This window comes from Nannobrachium achirus, assembly GCF_963921795.1.
Source record: "Nannobrachium achirus genome assembly, chromosome: 5".
NCBI lineage: Eukaryota > Metazoa > Chordata > Actinopteri > Myctophiformes > Myctophidae > Nannobrachium > Nannobrachium achirus.
Genome location: NC_137814.1, coordinates 69,262,737 through 69,287,762, shown reverse-complemented (window position 1 = coordinate 69,287,762; position 25,026 = coordinate 69,262,737). Strand labels below are relative to the sequence as shown.

Here is a 25,026-nt window from a genome sequence, read left to right as displayed (position 1 = left end):
TAGAATTCTTATTGTCCACCAGGTGGCAGTTGTGTGGGTAACTTCACATAATGTATGATCACTAGGGGCAGTCACGAGACAGTATTATGTTAGAATGTCTTTGCCACTAGGGGCAGTCTCTCTGTCTCTCAGTTGGTGAGTATGTCGTTAGTCCCCCAGCACCCACGTTGTCCCCCCGCCCCCAGCCTGCTGTCTGCATGCAGAGAGCACTCTCAACAGTATCGCGCCCCTCTCCCGCTGCACTCAGACTGGAACGCACAAGTTGAGTGCGTGTCGTGTGGGGGAGGCGGGGGGCAGGCACAGCGCAATGCATTGCGGATGGGAGTCGAGTGGTTTGAAGTCTAGTGCGAGTCGTGAGCAAGTTGGACGCAACCACACAACACCACACGACTCGCACTCGACTTCAAACCACTCGACTCCCATCCGGAATGCATTGCGCTGTGCCTGCCCCCCGCCTCCCCCACACGACACGCACTCGTTTTTGTGCCTTTAGGTCTGTAGCCGGCCTTACTAGTAATGGAAAAAGTACTCACATGTTTTACTTAGTAAAAGTATCAATACTGCAATGCAGAAATACTCTGTTACAAGTAAAAGTCCAGAGTAAAAGTACAATATTTGCCGCTGAGATGTGGAAATACTCCAGTATAAGCCCGCAGGAAGGCCCCATAGCTAAATCATGCTTAGGACCCCCGTGGGCCCAGAATCGGCTCTGTGTGTGAGTGTGTGCGCGTGCGTGCTTGCGTGCGTGCGTGTGTGTGCGTGTGTGCGTGCTTGCGTGTGCATGTGTGTGTGTGCCTTGCGCCCTCTGTTTCACTCACTGTGAAACAGAGGGGGGCAGCTGCAGCTGCCCAATCACCAGAACCCCCGCCATCAATCACATCACCCCTGTTTTGTATCAACTCCATTGTCTTCCCATCAAACAACACATCAACTATAAAACTCTCCTCCATACCTTCAAGGCCATCCATAACCTAGCTCCTCCATACCTATCTGACCTCATTGACATTCACACCCCCTCCCGAACTCTCAGATCTGCCTCTGCCATCCAATTTACCCCCCCTGACAAACCCTCAGCCACTCTGCCCCTCACCTCCGGAACTCCCTACCCCCCGACATCAGAAACTGTGAATCACTCCCCACTTTTAAAACACACCTCAAAACGTACTTTTTTAGGCAGGCATTTGCCTGACCTCTTGTCGCTCTGCTGCTAATTGTTTGTTTTATTGTGATTAGTGATTTGTTTTTTCTGCTGTTTTTATATTGTATTACTGTTTTTTTTTTTTATATTATCTGTTGTGCTATACTGTTGTACGGCGACCTTGAGTGCCTTGAAAGGCGCCTTATAAATAAAATGTATTATTATTATTATTAAACTAATCAAGGGTCGGGGGTCACAGGCGTCGAACTGGAGGGACACACACACACACACACACACACACACACACACACACACACACTGTATATGCGATCAGCAGGCATCTTTTTCACCAGCTCGGAAAGTAGGCTGATGCGCGATGGAGTGTTGTCTTTGTTTCTCTCCGTATTTATGTTCGACACGTGTGGCATAGACGCTTCACCATGAGAACCACAGCTGTCAGTCAGTGGAAGGGGTGTTTTACCACCGCAGGCGGTGGCGTTGTATATGGTTCCGTCGCCGCCGGCTGTGAGCTTAACTTTTGCATACTTTTTAGGTACATAAATCTGAAGATTGGATAATGCCAGGTTCAAAATTATTGTTTCCCTTTCTTAACATATTAGAGACAAACAAAATTACAGAGGGGATTTTGGATATCTCTTTTTATCACTCCATAAATCATAAAATAGTGTCAACAGTCATAAAAAACCCATTTTTGCCATGTTTTTTGTGATATAATGTGATATAAATCAGACTCTGAATGATATATCAACAAACCCCTCTGTAAATATCTTCAGGATATAGATAAGAATAAAACTGGAAGGTTTGGTGTATGTAGGTGCAACTGAAGTGGAGATTTATGTACCTAAGTATGAGGAAAAACACATTTTGGGAAATGGCCTTTAAAGATTGGACACACCCCCATCCTATTCAAACCAATTGTAACTTCAAACTCCATTTTAATCATGTTAGATTCATCAAAAACACCTGTCCTCGGTTCTGGTGACTCATACTGCCCTCCTAATACGTGAGGGGGCCATGTTTCTTTGATTCATCTTTTATTTATTTTTTATTGTCTATAAATATATATATATTTTGTAAAATATGTATGAAAACAAATGCTGTTAACTCGGCATTTTCACGTATGAAATGAACATCTATATGTGTATTTTGAACGTTAATTTTGCATTTGTTTGAAAGAAGGCATGTTTAGGAAGCAAAATAGTAAAAAATCTCATTTTTTAACATTTTGATTTTTTACATGTTTTCACCTGCCATGTCTCCCCTTAAGTTTGCAAAAAAAAGCGGTGCAGTTCTATACAAACGAATGCTAGAAGATACGCCATAGAAAACACTATGGGATTAATCTATCCTACAAGTAGCCTATAGCCTAGTAACACATCTCATCTCATACAATGGACCATTGAGCCAGTGTCATGTTAATTCATGAAGTGTGAACGCAATGCTAATGGTAAAGGGATAATCGTTCATTCTCTGAACGGGTGAAATGTTAATTTGCGCTTTATGTTGGCTGTTTTATAACGATAGAGCGTGTCAATCAATACATCATCTTCGTCAGGTCTGCACGTTCACATTATAGGCAGCAGGCAGGCCAGGCATGAGTCTGTCATCTGACCGAAACAGTCAGGCAGAGAGGAAAGAGCCGTGTGTTTTTGACTGCTTGTCTGTCTGTCTGTCTGTCTGTCTGTCTGTCTGTCTGTCTGTCTGTCTGTCTGTCTGTCTGACCCTCTGCTGCTTGATGTGGAGGGGGATGGGGGGCAAGCAAGCGTAGCAGGCCAGCGTATCCAATTACGCTACAACCCGTGTGAGAGAGAGAGAGAGAGAGAGAGAGAGAGAGAGAGAGAGAGAGAGAGAGAGAGAGAGAGAGAGAGAGAGACAGACCTAGGCAACTCCACACCACTCCACACCACACCGCCCACCGGTTTTCCACTACAAAGTCCTGGGTAGAGTGGTGTGAAAGTGGTACTAAACAGGGTACTAAAAAGTATCCACTCTAGAGTAGGTCTGAGCTAGGCCAAGCAGGGCCAAACACTTCATAATGACTGATCACTCACTGGGTTTTCATTTAGACCACCAGGATATAGTTGTAATACATGATAATAGATTCTATTGTGTTATAACCACACGAGTACACGAAACAAGGGAGAACAGTTGTGGTTCCGTGGTCTATGGAATGAACTGTAGTGACCCAGGTGCCGGGGGTCAGGCATTTCTAACCGGGTGGGGGGGGCTCTGGGGGGTCATTTCTTATTTTTCATTACCTCCCAAAAAAAACTGTGGCAATCCTGTGATCCCTAATTTGTTTTTTTAGGAGGATCAATTGAACAGAGTTCAAAGGTCGCTCGTGCCAAACTAATTAGCAGCGAAAAGCCAAACACACACACACACACACACAGGTGAGAGACCCGGGGTAAGTGTTCAGTTTGAGTGAACAATGAAAAGCTGGCTTCAATGTAAAAATACACTTTATTCACATAATGGAGAAAAAGTACAAAGTATTGACATTTAATGATTTCAAAACGATATACCACATAAGATTGTTTAAAGCAGCTTTAGGGGCAGTTAACAGACTTGGTTTGAGTATTGGCACTGAGATTTTAGGCTGTTATGGTTTAGGCCCACACATGCTAAACACCAGTCATGTTGCCATACCTTAGCTTTTTCTGAACTGACGCCACTGGCGCTCTGAGCTGCCCTGAGCATGCCCTGAGCATGCACCTCAAAGAGAGGACGCATCAGAGAGAAATAACATCTTCAGAGAGAGAGAGAGAGAGAGAGGGGGGGGGGGCACCTGATTCCAATAGCTCTAATCTGTATTACTTTGATTTCTATGGAGTGCATAGGATAGTGTAATGGTCACCGACAGCAGACAGGTGAGGCAAACATGGACAGTCTGACAGCAGAATTGAGCGTAGGTGAAATGGCTCTTCAACGGCGGTGAAACGGCCAGATAGGTTAGGTGAAAACACTCCACGGCAAAAGTGCCCCGCGAAAAGACCTGGCGAAAATGTTATAGGCAATTATGCCTGACACCACCTGGACAAATGCAGTCTCACTCTGCCTGTCCAGGTGCCAATTCTGGGGGGTCATTTTTCCTTACCCTCCCAAAAATAACTCCTAATAAATCCTGTGATCCCTATTTTGTTTTTTTAGAAGGATCAATTGAACAGAGTTTAAAGGTCGCACGCAATTAGTTCGCACGCCGAACTGATTAGCAGCGAAAAGCCTAACACACACACACACACACACACACACACACACACACACACACACACACACACACACACACAGGCCCATTATCCTGGGGGCGGAACATTTGCCCAAAAAATGGCAGATCTACAAGCTCACAACGCGTCGCAATATGTATATATATATATATATATATATATATATATATGTATATATAGACCTATATATAGTGTGAATGAATGAATGAATGAATGAATTTTTATTTTCGTGTCATGTCTTTACAGACCCATCCCTTACGGGATTACTAGACACCAAAAAAAGAATAAACAATACCACATTCCACACTGTCACAACAATACAAAGAAAAGAAAAGAAAAGAAAAGAAAAGAAAATGCCAAAACAAAATAAATACACCTTAAACATATGTTGTCTTTGTCCGTTTGTCCCATGCTTTCTCAAAATATTCTGCCAGTGCAAATATCTTGTGTTCAAAAATCCAGTGAAGCCTCTCTGCGTCACTTAACCATATCAAATCCGAGTTTCCACACTTATTAAACAGTCTTTGACGTAATTCATGATACAAGGGGCAGTAGAACATAAAGTGGAACTCATTCTCAATATCATTTATGTCACAATAAATACAAACCCTCTCTTCCTCCACTACCCCTCTATATCTACCAGTTTCAACTACCCACTTAGGAACAAGGTGTTCCTAAGTGTTAATGTGATTCTTCAGGGCAATTTTAAAGGATGCTAGTGATCCACACTCCTTTATGACCAAGGACTGTTCCAAAGTGTCCCAAGGTGTTGGCATGTGTGCGTGTGAGTTCGTGCGTGTACGTACGTGTGTTTGTGTCGCTTTTGCCGACAATGATTGAGCATTGTTTTACTAGAAGTGCCTTTAATAGCTAGCAGTAGGTCTATGCTGAAACAGAAAGCAGGGAGAAGAGGAGAGAAGGGTCGCACTGGCAGAAGAAAAGACTCAAACATCTAAGCAACGGTAAGGCCTTTCACTCACGCAATCTCTCTCTCTCTCTCTCTCTCTCTGAGAAACTGCAGTGTTGACATGTTTTCTCATTATAAGCGACTTTGGCCAGATTTTCCTGTTAATTCTCTAGTCGTGGGTTGCTTTTGTTTGGGCTTGTTTCTGAAGTGTAGTTGCTTATTTGGCCTTGCTTTCAACATTCTTCTCGACAATAGCTAATGTAATGCTAATACTAATGTTCAAGTGGTGAAACTGTTGGGCTTGTTTTCATAGGCCTGGTCGCTTGTTTCATTCACAGAGTTTGGCAATCTTCTCTCTGTACTTTTTAGAGCGACATGGGCCACCAGAACCCATCAGAGACTTGCTCAGTACGCTGCCTGTGCTCTAGGGAGAAGCACCTCCTTGCTCCCGTGTGTGTGCGTGTGCGTGCGTGTGTGTGCACACGACAGCGCGAGCCGCTGTTTCCACCGCGTGGTCCACGTTGAGCTTTGCAATCCCTTTATTTTAGTCCTATTTTCATTGAACGGAGTGAGCGCATATCACACTCGTAAAGATTATTAAATAATTAATGCAATGCGATGCAATGCAAACAGCGTCTCTCTCTCGCACGCGCGCGCACACACACTGTGTAGTGACACAAGGAAACAGGCATGTCCTGAGCTCGTCTGCGGGCTGCCTTGCGAGTCGTGCGAATGAATGTAGAAGTGTAGACTGGCGTCGCGTCCATACTGTTTGTGTGTTTCTGTCTGTCGGACTCGGAATAGGATTTTAAAAATGACAGTGTTGTGTTGTGAGAGATTTGGGATTTCTCCCAGTTCTCCTCTGTGTTGTGCAGTCTCCGCTCGAGCGGCTCGGCTCAACCAATCAAGAGCAGGAGCGCTGCTAGCCCTGCCCATAGGTTCCCAGAACTCAAGTTTAGTTCTACCTCAGGAGCAGGACCGAAAAAAGGTTCCAGGAGGTTCCAGGAACCTCGTCTGGAACCGGGCCGTTCGCAATGGAAACAAAACCAGAACCAAAAAAATAGGTTCTGGTTCCTGAAAGTTCTGGTTCCACCTTGCAGTGGAAAAGCGCCTTATGTTAATGCTTAAATAACACTTTATTCCTGATTAACTAATACATCAGTTAATCATGAATTAATCATGAGTAATGTTGGAATAGCTATTACTTAACTAACTTAATCTATCAGTAGTTAAGACTATGTTAGTTAATAGTTAGTTAACATCAACCATATTATGGGTGGTTTGTAGATCTGTTTTTTCTCAACAATTCTATGCCCAGGATGAGTGCTTCATAGGCGAGTAGGATTAGTGCATTGACCCGTGATACTGGTTGGTCTAAAACTTCCAGGGGTCTCCCATATTGGACCAGAAAAAACTGATCTACAAACCATCCATAATATGGTTGATGTTAACTAACTATTAACTAACATAGTCTTAACTACTGATAGATTAAGTTAGTTAAGTAACAGCTATTCCAACATTACTTGATGATTTCTCATGATTAATTCATGATTAACTGATGTATTAGTTAATCAGGAATAACGTGTTAGTTAAGCATTAACTAAGTGTATTACTTTGTACCTTAAAGTAAAGTGTTACCAAAAAAGATAACAGATAAAAAAAGATCCAAAAAAGAACAGATCTGCAAGCTATAGGCATAGCATCCTGTTACGGTGTCACCTACTGACATCATTTTGGATAATTTCTGCCCCTAGTTTCCGTGAATCTTTTTACTATTTTTACTATTTACACATTTTTCTACTCTTTGTTGTTGAAAGGAAAGTGTTAGAATTATACGTGTGTGTAATATGTGTGTGTGTGTGTGTGTGTGTGTGTGTGTGTGTGTGTGTGTGTGTGTGTGTGTGTGTGTGTGTGTGTGTGCGCGCGCGTGCGTGCGTGCGGAACGCATTCGGCAAATTTGTTTCTTTTAACTGTTTTAAATTTGTTTCTTTTAACTGTAGCTATTTACAATCAACGCGTAGGCCTACTGTAGCCTATTGAGAACTGTCACAACAGTTCACAACTCTTGCTGCTGTGTTTGCGCATTGTTGTATTTCTCCCAGTAGATATGGGAGTTTTTCATCATTGGTCGAGTTTTCAAACTCACTTCGGGTGTGTGTAATCTGTGGGAAGTATAGCCTAGGGTGACCAGACGTCCCAGTTTACCCGGGACAGTCCCGTTTTCAAGCTGCGTGTCCCAGTGTCCCGACAAATATCTCTAAAACACTAATATGTCCCGGTTTTCAACATTCACTGCAAAATTGTCCTGGTTTTCGCCAGAAATCAAATAATAGTAGCTGTTTTTAGTGGTTGCATAGACATTTATCATGTTCTTTTCATGAAAACATGCTCACCTAACCAATCAGAAAACATGAACAAATTCATTGCATGTCTGAATTCAACACTGAGCCTGTTTGTCAATCCCTCACTACCTGTAGGCCTATGCAACCCTGCGTTGTGTATGTGAGCGCGTGCACAAACGTTAGAGAATGGGCACGCGCGTGCGCGGTAACGTGCGCATTGCTTTGAGGGTCCCAGTTTTAGGCAACAGTGGTTTGCGTCCCAGTTTGAGCGGCTGAAAATATGGTCACCCTATAGTATAGCCGTTTTCCAATCCGAAGGGTTTGCACTTTGAAGTGCCGTTTGAAGGGCTATGACGTCACTGGGCCGCGCCAAATAGCAATCTACAAGCTCACAATGCGATTGAACATTCCACAGTTAAGGTCTAATATTTCTATAATTGCTGTCCTATCCTTCTATCTTCTGTATAACTGACTAGCTGGAGCAGGAACACAGTTTGTAAATATGATGCCATTATGACAGAATAAACCATTAGCCCTGGATCAAGAATATCATAGATGTATTTTATTTACATTTTTATATCATCTATAAAATACATCTTTGATAGCCTTGATCCTATGCTAATTAACCCCACATTAGGAGATCCTGGGAAGGCAGACAGACAGCTGTCAATCTGGGCTGGGGCCCTCACCAGTTAAACAGGCTACAGCTGGTGTTAGGAGTATAGGCCTACATGTTATTGAAATGGAGATATTGTAACTGAAAAGTGTTTGTAACAGAAAGGTTGATTACTTGTTTCTTGTTGTGGGTTTAGGCTATTGCTGATGAGTTCTATTCCCATATACACAAACAGCTTTTTTCACATGCTATGTATTATTCTTGTCATGTTTTACTATTTAGAAAAATATTTTTTAAATATTTCAAATAGCTGATCTAGAAGCTCATAACGTGTCGATGTAGATCGGTTATTTGAAGTATTTCAAAATGTTTTTCTTGGTGTATCTGTATTAAGGCGCTTGCCCATGGCCGTTTGCTTTTTCCACAGAATGCTGAGGTGACCCGACCAGACCAACGCATCGTCACACAGAAGTCACATAGAAGTAGGTCAGCTCTTTAGGTTTGCATAGCGTTTCGATTGGCCTACGGGATCCATTGTTCCTCAGGTTTCACTCTTAAGCCATCTAGGCCAAGAATTATTGAATGCTTTATAACTATTGAAAAATAGCAGATATACAAGCTCGCAGCGTGGCACCGAAATCATGAAGATTTGTGCAAATCTTTCAATATATATACAGTATATACTTTTAAAGCAAACATTTGTAAGTAAAATATTTGCTTCTGGGAGGTCCCTGATACAATCTTTTCGAGATGGGGGTCTGGGGCCAAATACGTATCATTTTGGGGGTCCTTCACATGATAAGGTTTGAGCACCGCCGCCATGGAAACATATCCTTTTCAAAAAACCTTAGAGGGATTCAGAAGACATTTATAGAATCGGGTCAAAATATTCAAAGAATTGCACAAATGTTCAAGATTTTTCAAAAAAAGCAGGTCTACAAGCTTGCAGCGCGGCACTCTTGTAGAGCTTGTGAGCTTGTATATCTGCTATTTTTTAATAGCTAAAGCATAAAGTGCGTAAAGCAATAATCTGTACCCGGTCTAACTTGGTTGTGTTCAAGCTCTGAGCGCCGCCCATACAGCATGGTTCTAGTGTGTAAACACTCAGTGACTAACTTCATCTCGCTAATGTTATTGGTTTGCAGAAGACAGTATTCTGGAAGGATTTATTTTTTGATTTATACCTCGTGATCTGACTCTCTGAGTCGTTCTCGGGCACACAATTTTCCACAGGCCCAACTCCACACCACTCCACACCACCGCCCACTTGTGTGAGGCTTTCCACTACAAGGAACTGGGTAGAGTGGTGTGAAAGTGGTACTAAACAGGGTACTAAAAAGTATCTACTCAAGAGTAGGTCTGAGCAAGGCCAAACAGGGCCAAACACTTCATAATGACTGATCACTCACTGACTTTTCATTTAGACCACCAGGATATAGTTGTAATACATGATAATAGATTATATTGTGTTATAACCACTATTATAATCTATTATAGTGTATTTTAATTATCATAGTAATACATTAATACTTTGTAATGTATTATAATGACAGTTATAATCCATTACAGTGCATTATAATTAGGATAGTTGTAATAGAAATGTATATTGTATTATAATCACAGTTAAAAGGGTCAATTTGTTTCTTACCGATAGGGGTACTTTTTTGTAATGGAAAATGTAGATATTTTTATGTGGTGCGGTGTGGTGTGGTGTGGTGCTAAAACTGCAGTCGAGTTGGGGCTAGAGAAAGACGCAGCGATGATGTCTTCTCGCAATGGAACAGCCGGCGCTCGTCTGTGGTAAAAAATAAAACCCTGCCGCTCACGAACGCTTCTTACCGTTTGTGAACATTCTGTCCAAAAAGTAAAGGTCCTATACACTTCTCTAAACTGTTTACGTTTCAAGCGTGGAAGAAAATCCAATCAGCGCGTTGAAATAAAGAGTTTATATCGCTCATTTTGTCAGTTGGTGCATTCTTTTCCTCACTATTATTCGTTGTGTCTATACCACGTGACCAGGGGAGGTAGCGTCTGTAAAAACAAAGGACCGACTGACAAAAATGAGCGATACAAACTTTATTTCAACAAGCTGCTTCGATTTTCTTCCACGCTAATGACGTAAACAGATGAGAGACCGGCATAGGACCTTTACTTTTTGGATATAATGTTCACAAAAGGCAAGAAGCGTTCGAGAACGCCGGGGCTTTGTTATACTACAGACTAGTGACCGAGCTGCGAGATACGCTATATCGTTAGCTTCACACGCAGTTTACAGCGGCTAACGGCTAACGCTAACGTTAGCTAGCGCTAGCTGCAGGCTAACGTTGTATAAAACGCGACCAAACTCTATTTTTTGCTCTTCTTCAAGCTCACAACGCGAGGCGGTTAAGCGTAGCCTGTAGATTGTGGTTCATTATCAGAGTTAGATGATCCTTCAATCTGACTGAAGATACACAAAGACTCGACAATGTTATATAAAGCACAGTAATACATTCACTTCAACCTCGTCTCGTGTTGAGCAGTTAAACCTATTTGCTGCGTACGTCTACAAAAACGTTCATATTTCAAAGATAAAGTGCTTACTGAAGTCTCACGGATGACACAATATGGTACGCTCAAGCAGAATTACCCGTATCTTTCGTATTGTTTAATAAACATAATTTTAATCCGATCAGACGCCATTTTCTGTTGTTTTTCAGCCATGCGACCCCATCGGTTGCGAGGTGTACTGCACTTAGATACATTAATACCTTTTTAAGGAAACGACGACCGATTGGATTAAAATGCTCCTCGTTAAATAATACGATCATTACGGGACATTCTGCTGGGGCGTACCCTATGGTGACATCCGTGAGCCTTCACTAAGCAATTTATCTTTTTAATTTGACCGTTTGTGTAGACGTACGTAGCAAATTGGTTAAACTGCTTAACAGCAGATCGTGTTGAATTCACGATTGCCGCATATCCATTGGTTTGAAAATGTATTCATTAAGATGGATAGAGGGCGCCCCCGTGTGGGTTGGTGAAAGGCGTGCAGGAGGCGTTGTGATGCTACGAAAGGAAGGACACTAGCTTGCATGTCTCGACAAACTTGTTTCTGTTCTCTGTAGAGCAGGGGTCTTCAACGTTTTCAGGCCAAGGACCCCTTATTTGAGAAAGAGATGAAGCAGGGACCCCCACAACCTGGTTCATAGATTCCATATAGTTTCATCGTTTGACAGCACAATCGTCAGTGTATTTTGGATTCATGTCAATTTGTGTTTTCAGATATTTAACCACTTGAACCGTCAATACTTAATAAACTTGACCTTTCACTATGTACTTGGTCTGCTCTTTTTCCCCCCTACACCAAACCTCTTTGCCGAAAACAGAAGATCTACAACTGCGAGGCGTTGTGAGCTTGTAGATCGGTTATTTTTGGCTAAAGTTCTCAGAATATGGACGCTAGGGTTCAAGTGGTTAATATAAAAAAGGAGAAGAAAAGCTTCTAGCACACAAAGATTTGGAGGACCCCCTGCTGTAACTCTGAGGACCGCCTAGGGGTCCCGGACCCCCTACACTGAAAAAAAGAAAACGTTCAGATAACGTGATTCAAACATGGAAAGTGGTTCCACATGATCCAATCATGTTGGGGCAGCGTGATTCAGCTAACGCAATTGAAGTTACTAGTAAATGTTTCAATCACATTATGGCATGTTTCAATTACTTTTTGGCTACGTGATTCAGCCATGGTCGCACCTGATCCAATCATGTTGGGGCAACATGATTCAGCTAACACCATTCAAGTTACTAGTAAATGTTTCAATCACATTATGGCATGTTTCAGTCACATTATGGCAACATGATTCATCATGGTTGCACCTGATCCAATCACGTTGGGGCAACGTGATTCAGCTAACATCATTCAAGTTGCTAGTACATGTTTCAGTCACATTATGGCATGTTTCAATCGCATTATGGCAACGTGATTCAGTCATGGTCATTATTCTAACTACATGATATGATCATATTAGTCCAAGACAATTTGATCCATGCAAATAAATGTTATTTTCTTAATGCAGTGGACATTAATAACTAATAATAATAATAATAATTAATAACTTAATACAGGGAACATTAGTCAACTCAAGTCAATTTTATTTATTAAGCACTTAAACATATAAAGCACATTTAAAACAGGGCTTACCAAAGTGCACTAATGAAGTGCATTACATTAACAATAAAACATGTTTTGTAAAAACATAAAAAATAAAACATTTAAAAAAACTAGTAACAAAACATGTATGTGCATACAGGCAAAAATACATCCAACATTTAACATTCAATTGTCTGACCATTTTTCTTTTAAGTTTCATAGAGTGCAGATGCTCTTACAAAGCAAGGACTAGCCTGTACATCCTATGTAAACACATTACAATGAAAAATCTCCCCGCTGTCCCATAGTCAGATTTGTTTGAGAAAAAAAAATACTCTTACTGTAAATACAGTACAAAACATTTTAGTTTTTGTGATTACAACTGGTCTTGTTTTTGTGTTTCAGACTGTGTGTGTGTGTGCGTGTGTGCGCGCGCGTGTGTGTGTGTGTGTGTGTGTGTTCAGTGAGGACATGGTCAAAATGATCCTGGGGGGGGGGGGGGGGGGGGGTTGAACGAAAGGTTTCGTACGAAACCATGGTTTTCTTAGTTTAGGAGAAATGCACTCCTCTTGGGTTATCGCGCCTCCTAGCGTGCGATACAGAGCTACACATATGCTCCCGAATGACACAGTCGGAGGGTATGCCAGTCAAACGCCCCGCCCCACCCGTGGGCATAAGGCGCGAGACTGGCATGTGTACTTCCTCTTAACAACACCGTTCCTCTGCACGCAACATGCGCGCGAAGGGGCGTTTGAGGAGTGCATTTCTCCTAAACTAAGAAAACCATGGTTTCGTACGAAACCTTTCGTTTTCTGTCATTTACTCGAAATGCACTCCTCTTGGGTCACATAAACCCCCGGAAGCGCACACCCTCAAAATCCGCCCGCTCCGCCTGACAGGAGACCACACCCCCGGCGTGGCCCCTCCCCCACGGAGCCCCGAGCCCACCGGACTCGAGAGCGGAAGAAAGTAGAAAGACCCTGACAGACCGAAATCCGCCTCATGAACTAATAGGCCGACCAGGTCCGCCTCATAAAACCCTGACAGGCTGGAGCCCGCCTATTCACTAATAGGCCCACTAGCAGCCGTTTTATAAGGAAACAGGGTCTCCCCCTTTTACCGAGAGCAAAGGGACTTGGTCTCAGCTATAAAAAAGGGGGAAAAAGTCTTTAACTAGAGGAGGCGGCAACACCCAGGACCGAATGCGCCAATGAAGATGGAGCCACGTCCAAATGGTAAAAAACCACAAAAGTCGACGGAGTCGACCAGTTAGCCGCCGAACAGATCTCTTGGATCGAGACACCCCTGGCTAGAGCCCAGGAGGTCGACATTCCCCTAGTGTCATGAGCCCTTAGGCCCTCAGGAACCGGGACTTTAGCACAAGTGTAGGCCATCTTTATGGCCTGCACAATCCACCTTGAAAGTGAAGCTTTAGCCACCGCTTTCCGTCTAGGACCACTTTTAAAAGTGACAAACAGTTGGTTTGACGCTCTAATAGCCCTCGTCTTCTCACAGTAAATCCTCAAGGATCTTACCGGACAAAGACAATGTAGACGCCTATCCTCCTCCGAAGAAAACGGAGGAGGATGAAAAGCCACCAACTCGGTTGGCTCATGTATAATCACACGGTTCTTTGGGACAAACGCCAAATGGGGTTTTAGCAGAACCTTCTTGCCATCCTCACAGAATCTCATGCACACCGGGTCCACCGATAACGCATGTAGATCACTGACTCTTTTGGCTGTAGACAAAGCCAACAAAAGACTAGTCTTAAAACTCAAAAGCTTTAAGCTCGCCGCCTCCAGAGGCTCAAACGGTGGACGGCACAGCCCGTCCAACACCACACCCAAATCCCACGATGGGAAAAGGGACCTAGTAACCGGTTTAAGCTGGTGCACACCCGCTAAAAACCGAGCCACCAGACGGTGCCTACCCACCGTCTTACCCTCAAAGCCCACATGGCACGCTGACAGCGCCGCCAAGTAACCTTTAATGGTAGAAAAGGCAAGACCACTTTCTAACTTTTCCTGAAGGAAATTCACAACAAGCTGGACCGGAGCCTCAAACGCCACCACCGGTGACGTACGCTCCGCACACCAGTCTTCAAAGATCCTCCACCTCTTATCATAAGCCGACCGCGTGGACGAAGCCCTAGCACTTTGAATAGTCTGAACCGCCCCTGGTGTCAGACCCAAAGCGCTCAAAGACTCCCCTTCACGGGCCAAACCTGAAGGTCTAGCTTCGCCGGGTCGGGATGGAAGATCTCCTGCCCTGCCTGCCGTAGCAGATCTCTGATTGGCGGCAGAGGCCACGGGTTGCCGTAAAGGAGGGGAGATATCTCCGACCTCCACACGCCCCACCCCGGAGCCACCAACAATAGTTTGAGGCCGAACCGCCTGACCCTCTCCAAAGTCTGGGGGATCAGTTCCAACGGAGGAAACGCGTACAGCAGTTCCCTCGGCCAGTCGTGAGCCAGAGCATCCAGCCCCAGTGGGGCTGGCCCCGTCGCAGAGAAGAAAAGTGTACACTTCGCGTTCTCTGCTGACGCGAACAAGTCGACTTGAGGCTGACCGAACCTGCTCCAAATCTGTCTCACCACTCCCGGGTGGAGGGACCAATTTGCATAAAGGGGCTCCCCCCTGGACAGCAGATCTGCTCCGCTGTTCAGAAGCCCCGGAATGTGCGACGCCTTGATCGACGCCAAACGTGGTTCCCACCACAGCGTCAGATCCCGCGCCAGCTGATTGAGAGCCGGGGAGGAGAGGCCCCCCTGCTTGTTGATATAGCACATGGTCGTCGTGTTGTCCGTCCTGATCAACACGTGACACCCTTCCACAAAAGGCAAAAAATGTTTCAACGCCAGAAACACTGCCTTTAATTCCAGGAAATTGATGTGCCGCTTCTGTAGAGCGGAGTCCCAAACTCCCCTCACCGAACGGCCCTCGTGCGTTGCGCCCCAACCACTGAGGCTGGCGTCCGTTGTGATCACTTTCCGTGACACCACCACGCCCATACTGACCCCCTGGGACAGAAGAGTCACGTCCACCCACGGTCTCAGTGTGTACACACACCCTGGGGACACCTTGACCTTGCGGCGACCTTGTGTCGAGTGGATTTTGAGTGCCAACATCCACTTTTGAAAAGGCCTCATATACAGCCTGCCCAGCCTGAGTAGATGGATAGTTGAGGCCATCAGCCCTGACATAATCATGCAGCGCTTGTACGTGACCACTCTGCCCACGCGAAAAGATTTCGCGCAGGCCACGATCTTGACTAATCGCTCCTGTGAGAGTCGAGCCGTCATATTTATTGAGTCCAGCGAGATCCCCAAAAAGGTGGTCTGCTGAGCTGGTGTTAACATACTCTTTTTGAAGTTTATGTTGAACCCCAGAGAGGTTAACTGCGACATCACCACATTGGTGAGACGTGTCACCTCCTCTCTTGAACTTGCGCTTATTAACCAATCGTCCAGGTACGTCGCAAGTCGGATTCCCTGCTGCCGCAGGGGAGCTATAGCCGCTTGTGTCACTTTGACAAACACGCGGGGAGACAGAGAGAGGCCGAACGGGAGAACAGTGTATTCGTACACTTTCCCCTCGAAACCGAACCTCAGGAATTTTCTGTGTGGGGGGTAAATTCCCACATGCTGGTACGCGTCCTTCAAATCGAGGGACGTCCAATAATCGTTGATTCTGATCGAGCGCAATAGCGCTACGTTCGTCAACATTTTGAAACTGTACTTTACCAGAAAATTGTTGAGGGCTTTTAGGTCCAGAATGGGCCTCAGCCCCCCCCCTTTCTTTGGCACAACGAAATAATGAGAATAAAACCCCAGACCGAGCTGATCTGTGGAAATCTCCCTGATCGCTCCTTTCCCCAATAAAGAGTGAATCTCCTCCCTCAGAATCAAAGCGGCCTGCCCCTTTGCATGCGTGAATATCACTCTGTCTGACAAGGGAGGCTGGGTTGAGAATTGTAGCCTGTATCCCTGCCTCACGGTGCGAAGCACCCAGGGACACGGCTTGCATGCTTTCCATTGAGTTAAATGCCTTGACAAAGGATTCTGAATGGGAGCTGACGTCAGACCTAACGGAATGTGATTGATAGGAATGCACGGTATGTGCATCCCCGGACACGACTCTGACGTCACCGGTAACGCGGAAGTCAAAGGGACTCGAGACTGAGTCACGTGACTTACTACTGAGCGTGACACCGTCTTGCTGTGACGCGAGGGCCTTACGTTTAATGCCTTTATCACCGGCGACAACACTTTGTTGCACGGTGGGACAGGAGGCAGAGGAGGAGTGTAAAAAGGAACGCATTCTTGTAAACACGTCCTGTCTAAAACCCTGTTTAATACTGCTGTCGCAGCTCTGGCTGGGACAGCTAAACAAGAAAGACCTCTCTGCCACCTTCTTACCTTGACTGGCGCTTTGGCGCCCTCTCGTGTCGGAAGGGAGGATTGAGGCTGTGGAACAATTAAACCTTTTATATTGGAAATGCCCCTTAAGGGGGTTTCCTTGAAGGCTGTTTGTGTTTGTGATTGTGGTACTGGGCATGCATATTTTATATATGGATGTCCCCACTGGGGATTCTCCATTGTGTGTGCATTGTGAAAGAAGAGACCTTGTTTCGCAGACACATTCTTTACTGGGGAGAAAACATTTGGCACAGTAACAAAATTCACATTTACATTGGATTCCTCCACCCTGGGTGGCAGGATCAAAAGTGCACTGTGCTTGCGCGCTGGAGAGCCGTCCATGACCCTGTCTCCGTGCGCCGAGGGTGAGAAGGCCCTCTTTCTCAAAGTGTCATTTTCTCGACCCTCTCCCACGCCCCCTCACTGCTGCACTGTATGAAGGGCGAGCTGGTGGGCGCATCTCCTGGTGCTGGGAGCCCTGGTTGCTCTGACTTCTGTTTCTGCTCGTGCCCGAGGAGGAAGACGGAGCTCTAGGAGAACGATGGGGTTTCCCGCCCTGTCGGGGGGGTCCCTGATATCTCTCCCTATTACGGGAAGAGCGTCCTGAGTAACCTGACTGTTCTTTCCCTTTATCAGGTTTACCCAAAACAGCATCCACCACTTCTTTTTGGGCTTTATTGGTGTCGGTGATGACACGGAGGAAGGGTAACGCTCCCTCGAAGAGACTGTTGGGGGCTGTGTCCAGGCCCCTCAGCTCCTCTCGCCTCTCGCTGGCCTTTGGTTCGTCGCCTTGGAAGGGGACTTTCTGCAGCCACCTGAACCTCTCCATGCTGACAGCGACGTCCATCCCTCTGCCAGCCCATTGGATGGCATGGACGTTGCTCACTATTGCCAGCTGTAGCATGGCATCCCATTCAGCATAGGCTTCAGGAGGGAGGCGGTCCTTGTTTTGGAGCAGCATCTCTGCCATGGCTCCATTCATCAGCCCCACCACGTTTAAACTTTTCACAGAGAGCCCTGCAGCTTTATAAACATTTTTTACCATGTTGGAGACCTTGTTCTCGTCCTTGTTCTTGAACTTGGGCACAGGCTCCTGAGTGAAGGGGCATTCCGTGGGTTTAAACTGGGCACAGAAGAACTGATTAGTGGCGACATCCACAGGGGGAAGGCCGCCCACGCCAAACTTGTCCTCATCCGCCAGTGAGGTTGACAGAGCCATCTTCCCGGGCTCTCTGTGTTCTTTCCATGTGGAATGGAGAGCTTCTTTGAGCCCCGGGGTAGCGGGTAGCTTCTGAGAGCGAGGGACTGGTGTCTGTACCTCTCTCTTGCCCGCAAACTTGATCTCCGTTGAGCTCGCAGGGCGAGGCTCCACTGGCATAGTGAGGCCCATCTTGGCCACCGCCAGCTCAACCACTGCCAGCAGGTCCAGTTCTTGTGGGGTGGATTCTGCTGTGGCGCCCACCTTCTCCTTATCCACCGCTGCCTTCTTGGCAGGGGCGATGGGGGGGGCTTGGGGTGAGGTGCGAGGGGTGCCGCCATGACGGGGGCTTAGCATCACAATGTCCTCACTTGTCTCCTCTTGAACCAAACCGTCCTCCTCCTCCTCCTCTTCATCTTCCTCCTCTTCTCCTTCCATGGCATCTTCCTCCTCCTCGGAGGTGCCAAACTCGTCCGAGCCACGAGGCACTTTACGTGGCACGTTCTGTTGGGACGTTAAGAGAGGGGGGAAAGAGGGGGGGGCGGTGACCGCTGGAGTCATCAGGAACGGGTTGGTGGGGTGAGGAGTCCCACTGGTGGCCGCCTCGGCGGCGACCGGAGACAATGGCCCCGCCTGGAGTGGTCCCTGGAGGCTAGCCTGCAGGGCGGCGGAGGCCTGGAGAGGCCCGGTGCTGGTCAAACCAGGACCGGGCGTGAAGGAGAAGCGCGGGGTAGAGCCGAACATGCCGGTTCCACCACTGTGCGCTGTGGTAGAAATAGTGTACATCGGAGAGAAGCTACTGCGGATAGGTTCGCAAACACTAGGAGCCGCCTGGACAAACCTTGCTGCGGTGCTGGAAACAGGCCCGCTTCTTTGTCCTGGCGTGGCGGGGATCTGAGCGCCGTGTTCCATCTGAGCTCCCCGAGCGACGTGGCTTTGTTTGGGCCTTGCAGCGTCCATGTTCATGACCACCAGCAGACGCTGGTGAAGAACGGCCGCGTCCATCGTCGCGCAGAACACGCAGCTGTTTGGGAAGTAGAAACCTTGCCAAGCGTGTTGTAGCTCCAGACAGCCCAGGCAGATGGAATGCGGGTCCTCAGCGGCGATAAAGCGGCTGCACTCCGGATCCCCGCAGCGTCGAGGGAGGGGTGGTGAAAACAGACCCTCGCTAGACATGACGAAGGTAAGCTAAGCTAACCTAGGCTAGCCGCTTGTTATCGTTAGCAGCAAACAGCGAAGAACAAAACAGAGAAGAACAGACCAAGTTGAACGAAACCCGTGGGTGATGGTCCTACTCACCGCTAAGGCTAAAGTTGAATTCGAACTGGTCTTATACTGAGTAACTTGAAGAATTAATTAATTGTCGTAGAGTAACATGTGTAGACGTCCGTATCTCATGCGTGCAGAGGAACGGAAGAGGAAGTACACATGCCAGTCTCGCGCCTTATGCCCACGGGTGGGGCGGGGCGTTTGACTGGCATACCCTCCGACTGTGTCATTCGGGAGCATATGTGTAGCTCTGTATCGCACGCTAGGAGGCGCGATAACCCAAGAGGAGTGCATTTCGAGTAAATGACAGAAAACTACTCACTGTTGGATTAGTTGGTCTTCAAGCTTTGTGCTTTGTGGGAGAGGACCTGTCCATCCAATTCCATTATAATGTTCTGCAGTACCTCAAATGTGCATTTGAGTTACTGTGTGTAACTCAGGTTCAGGGCGTAAATGAGTCCCAACAACATGGCAGTTGCAACGGACACATTATCCAGGTCTTGTATCACTGTGACTCCCTCAAGGACAATTCTGACATCGTCCTCACTGGTGTTTTTGAGTACGATGATCCCCATTGTCGTCTTCTCCATGGCAGCCTCACTGACCGTCTCCTCCACATCCTAAGTGTTCACAAAAAGGCATCATTAGTTGATCAATAATGAGCTTAATATAAGTTATATTAGCTTGTGAATTCCATCTGTGAGTAATGAGATGCAATCTGCTTTGAGGCTGTATCACTTTAGAGCTTTTACCCAGTATCCAAGTCTAAAGTCTGATTTTATTTGGCTGTTCGTGTCTCACACCAACAACCTCACAGTGTGTTGTTAGGTTGTTGGGGTCTGACATTTACAGTATACAACTATGTTATGTGTAAAGTATGATCAATATAGGATTTGAAGCAATAATTCAGCCAATTTCTCTGCAAACTATTTAGTTGAACAACATTTTGTGTGTGTTTAAGGATTTAGAAGGCATTTTTTATAATCAGTCTTATGTCTAAATATGGGTTATGTCACAAGTAGCTCTGGTCCATAGCTCCACTACTATGAATCTGCCTTTCAGTAGAGCTATAGAAATCAGCTTCATCCCCCACCACCCGACCAGCCTCTCTTCTGTTGTGGATATCACATGAAGGGTTTACCAACTCACCAATACAAACACGACTTGTGTGATTAGAAAGCCTACTGTCCTTAGTGGAAGCACTCTGAGCCCCCCACATGTATAAAATGCATTTTTTGGGGGGGGCAGAAAGCGATTGTTTTTCACCGGAGGAAAAATATTCTCTATAGTGTGTGCCAGCGCCTACGTCATTGTAGTCCTTAGTGGCCATTTCTTGGGTCAAAACACAGGTGTTTCAATTGTTTGATTGCATAGAAATAATGCTATAGTCTAATCAGAACACCTGTGTAAGGCTGTGTTTACCCAAGAAATGGCCACTCTTAGAACTACATTTGGCACACCCTATAGAGGTTTTCTCTTGGCAATATCGGTAGATTACAAATGCACCAGTGGTTCCTCTAAGATATACACAGTACAGTCAGTCACTTACTATGAATTCCCGCACAAGGTCTGCAGGATCCTCGTTGAGGTAGATGCAGTCCTTTATGCGGTCCCTTCCTGCGTCAGGGTCATCCTGAAAGATAAGGGACAGAACAGAACATACACTTAAAAGTCAAATTCATAAGGGGTGCTTGCAGGTTAACAGGTTTTCTAAATATGGTCAATGTACAAGCTCACAATGCATCACATGAACCTGTAGATAGATTATTGTCCAGACTCGCAGGCCCTGAACCAGAGCTTAATTGTACAAAAAAGAAATGTGACATAAAACATACAGAGATACATGCTGCAGACATTTGAGTGTTTATATACATATACAGTAATGGTCAGGAAGTACACACACATCCCAGTCAATTCCAATTCCAGGTGCTCAAACAAACAAAATAAACTGAAAAAGGAGGAAGTTTGCACAAGATTTTAAAAGCTTATACTTGATGAAGGCCACAGAGGCTGAACCATATGTTTTTTTTCCACTCTGATAATTAAAGTTGTTTGGGAGCTTTTAAAACGGTGTGCATACTTCCTTCTTCTTTGTTTTAAGCATTATGTTCTACTTTAGCAGATCTACAAGCTCGCTCGTAGAGCCATTTCATTTAGCAGAGCTATTTTTTTTATCGTGAAAATTTGGCACAAATCTTTGAATATAAATTATTTCAGAGCAAATGTTTTTAGCTCAAATCTTTGCTTCTGTGCGGTCCCTGGAACATCATGTTTTCAGATGGGGGTCGGTGGCTTGACATGAAATAGTTTGACATAGAAACCTATGTTTTTCAAAAAAGAAATGTCCTCAGGTCTAAATGGGTTAGGTTAAGAGAACTTACTGTGTCCATGTTTGTCATGGCTTTCTGTTTTCTTCCTTTCTGCCCAGTGGTGGTTTCAAACAGCGTCAACAGGTTTTCAGAGTACAGGTCCAGCTGTGATAGGAACTTTGACTGCAGAGGCATATCTGAAAGCACACAAGCACACAGCACTTTTTTAGAAAATTTTCATTGGTATTCACAATTAAGTCACATACTGTATGCTGTCATAGCACCTAGTTCACAGTCACACTAACCTCCTTCACATCAAAGAGAGCTGCCCATCTTGTTGTGAACTCGCTGATCATGGGATCACCACTGGCAACTTGTTCACAGCAACAGTCACTGAAAAAGAACAGGATGTTGAAATTAATGAATCCAACACATGTGGTTGATGTCAGACAGAAACCTTGCATCTCTGCATATATTGATTATTTGATCATTTTAATAAATTAATTCCACAACTTATACTTCATCACATCATTGTCATGTTAAAGTAGGGAAACTCAGTAATGCATCAAGTCCTTAGCATGTATTGGTGCATGTGTTGGTGATTAGAGCAATGTACAGCAACAAATATATTTCACCTATAATATGCAAAATAGCGTGGCCATATTGAGTATGTGGATTTGATTTATAATAAGTAGATCATTTCATAATTAAGGTTTAGGGATTAGGGAAGTAAGTACTCACCACAAGAAAATGAGCCTTGATGTGATAAAAAACAATCTTCAGGACACGACTCGAGTCACTACAGGTTGTTTGCCTGAAACAAATAGACATAATGTCGATTCAACTGTCGATCTGTACTTACTCATAGCGTGGCACTCGCTATGAGCTTGTTGATCTGCTACTTTTCAATAGCTACAGTATAACATAATGCTTAAGAGAGTGCTTTTACCAGCTGAAGCAGGACAGATTGGAGACCAGAAAGGAGTCTTCCAGGACTCAGGGGTTGCGTGACTGGAATACAAGAAAGAAACAAGTGTCATTCTGTAACATAAAACTATTTATATATTTATATTTTATTTTATATTCATTTTATTAAGAGTACAATTACCAGCATTGGAAGCAGGACAGATCCGAGCTGAACACAGGTCCGTCAGGAGGTTCTGGAAAAATTACAGGAAGAAAAATTGTCAAGATGTAGGCCTACAGTCAGAAACAGAAACATGTTAGATAATGGAATAGTCACCAACATATCAGTGCAAACAAAATAACATAGCTATTACAGGGATACAGAAATGCAAGGGGCCAGTTCATAAAATAATAGTATTAATGACTCCCTAACTTATTTTATTTGCATTTGCATTAAATGATAGTTTGAACCCAATGGGCCTGTAACTCTGAACATACAAATGGACCTTGGTTCCATTTACACTCTCAGAGTTACATTGACAATGATTTTACAATATAATGATAGATTGGAACCAAATTGACCGTTATTGGTCTGTAGCCTGAGTGCACAAATGAAACCAAATCGACCCGTATGGGTTCATTTGGTTTAATTTGTACACTCCCAGAGTTACATTAACAATGATTTTTTACAACAATGATAGTTTGGAACCAAGTGGACCCTTATGGGTTTTAGCCCAACTCTGAGAGTGTACAAATGAAACCAAATGGACCCTGAGAGTATATGGAACCAAATGGACCCTTATGTATTTTAGCCTAACTCTGAGAGTGTACAAATGAAACCAAATGGACCCTTATGGATTTTAGCCTAACTCTAAAAAGAGGTTTTGGCTAATATAAATAAGTGGTGGACGTCTTTAGGAACCACAGAGGTTTTCATTACGACTTTACAACAATAGTGACTATGAACATGTCGAGGTTGAACATGGCCAAATAACAAACTAATCATCCTATAAAACCAGGTGAAGTGCAGCATGTAGGCTAGCCTGCGTTAGCATAACAACACCACCACCACCAGTGTGAGATAGCATGATAATTAGCCTTCGCTAGCATCACTCTTATACTGCTTTGAACGTTCCCGTTCGCCCCATTTTTGACGGCCCGATAATGCCAATTGTACGTTCTTTGGCTCGTTCTTTTGTACCTTGGTTTGATGTCTGTAACCTGTTGAGGTGTCGCGCGGGTGTCTACCGTTGAAACAGCTCCCATAAAAGTACTCTTAAAATCCAACTGGACGTTAACATCAATGGAGTCACAACACTGTTCCATGTGTTTTTCTCTGGATCTATTGCTCTGTAGCGACTCATCAGCCTTGAACAGCCTTGACAAGCAAGCGTCGAGCTGAGACCATTTTCACATTAATTCTTGCATGAGGCTGCCCCCTACTGCTGGTAGAGCCACGGCACACTCTTTAAAGGGGAAGACCACCCATTTTCAATATTCAACTATGTCATTAATATACCTTAGAGGAGTTGTGTGGAAATAGAAAAAACGTTCCCCCTCTTCTGTGTTGCCTAGAACTGGAGGATTTATTTTGGGGTTTGTATTGTAAAGTACAATGTGTGATGTCATCAAGTTGTACTTTACAATACAAACCCCAAAATCAATCTTCCAGTTCTAGGCAACACAGAAGAGGGGGAACTTTTTTTCTATTTCCACACAACTCCTCTAAGGTATATTAATGACATAGTTCAATATTGAAAATGGGTGGTCTTCCCCTTTAAGAGAACATTTCAAAAAAAAAAAGAATACACCTTTGTCTATATCATCGCAAAGGTAAGGTGCTTTTGCTGGCACAAAACCCAATAATAAATAACAACATCTGGCAGAATAAGAGTTAACATAACAACACCAGAATAAACACTTTGGGACATAAGAATAAGATTCATAACCTTACCTTAAACCTTAACACTGCCTCTCTCCTTAACACGGTTGCTGAGCTGCTCTCTGCTCTGTCTGCCACCAAGAGGGAAAAGGGACTGGGGAGGGAGGGAACTAGGAGAATTCTTTGAAAGTCAACTGTAAAATTATACTATAAATTGTATGGTATATAATATAAACTATGGGCTAACATTTCCATGTTTTTTTTACAGTAATGCATAGGCCTATCTATTTTTTTCCATTATCTTTTTGTTTGTTTTAAGCAACAACAAAAATCTATATTTGCACTACATTTGACTAGGGCCTTCAAATACAGTACTTTAACTTAACAGACAGAAGGCAAGTAACCTTTTTATTTTTGGAAAATATTTGAAGAAACTAAATGTGTACTGTCTCTTTAAAAGTGTAATTTATAACGCATAGTACGACGGTGTCACGCAACAAAAAATACCCAAATCAACAAGCTCACACAGCGTCTGCTCGCACCGCGTTGTGAGCTTGTACATCTGCTATTTTCGGTAGACTGAGAAGTCACGCTGGCGACGCTAGACGGAGTCTGGACGGAGTCATTTGCACGGAGCGATATTATAACTCTGCGGCGGG

General features: G+C 44.6%; 1 protein-coding gene across 1 annotated transcript in view; it reads right to left on the bottom strand.

Annotated features, from left to right (window-relative positions):
* Nucleotides 1-23,811, bottom strand: part of LOC308285284 (uncharacterized protein) — a gene marked incomplete at its 3' end in the record, with an annotated part of 28,053 nt that extends 4,242 nt beyond the window's left edge. The window contains exons 1-8 of the mRNA XM_080726000.1: nucleotides 23,687-23,811; nucleotides 22,688-22,739; nucleotides 22,529-22,590; nucleotides 22,321-22,393; nucleotides 21,885-21,972; nucleotides 21,652-21,776; nucleotides 20,820-20,903; nucleotides 19,780-19,890 (exon numbers count right to left, since the gene is read on the bottom strand). Of these exons, the coding sequence (XP_080582126.1) occupies nucleotides 19,780-19,890; nucleotides 20,820-20,903; nucleotides 21,652-21,774 (318 nt within the window). The 5' untranslated portion in view covers nucleotides 21,775-21,776; nucleotides 21,885-21,972; nucleotides 22,321-22,393; ... (1 more) ...; nucleotides 22,688-22,739; nucleotides 23,687-23,811. The remainder of the gene's footprint in view (nucleotides 1-19,779; nucleotides 19,891-20,819; nucleotides 20,904-21,651; nucleotides 21,777-21,884; nucleotides 21,973-22,320; nucleotides 22,394-22,528; nucleotides 22,591-22,687; nucleotides 22,740-23,686) is intronic.
* Between the last annotated feature and the right edge of the window lie 1,215 nt (nucleotides 23,812-25,026).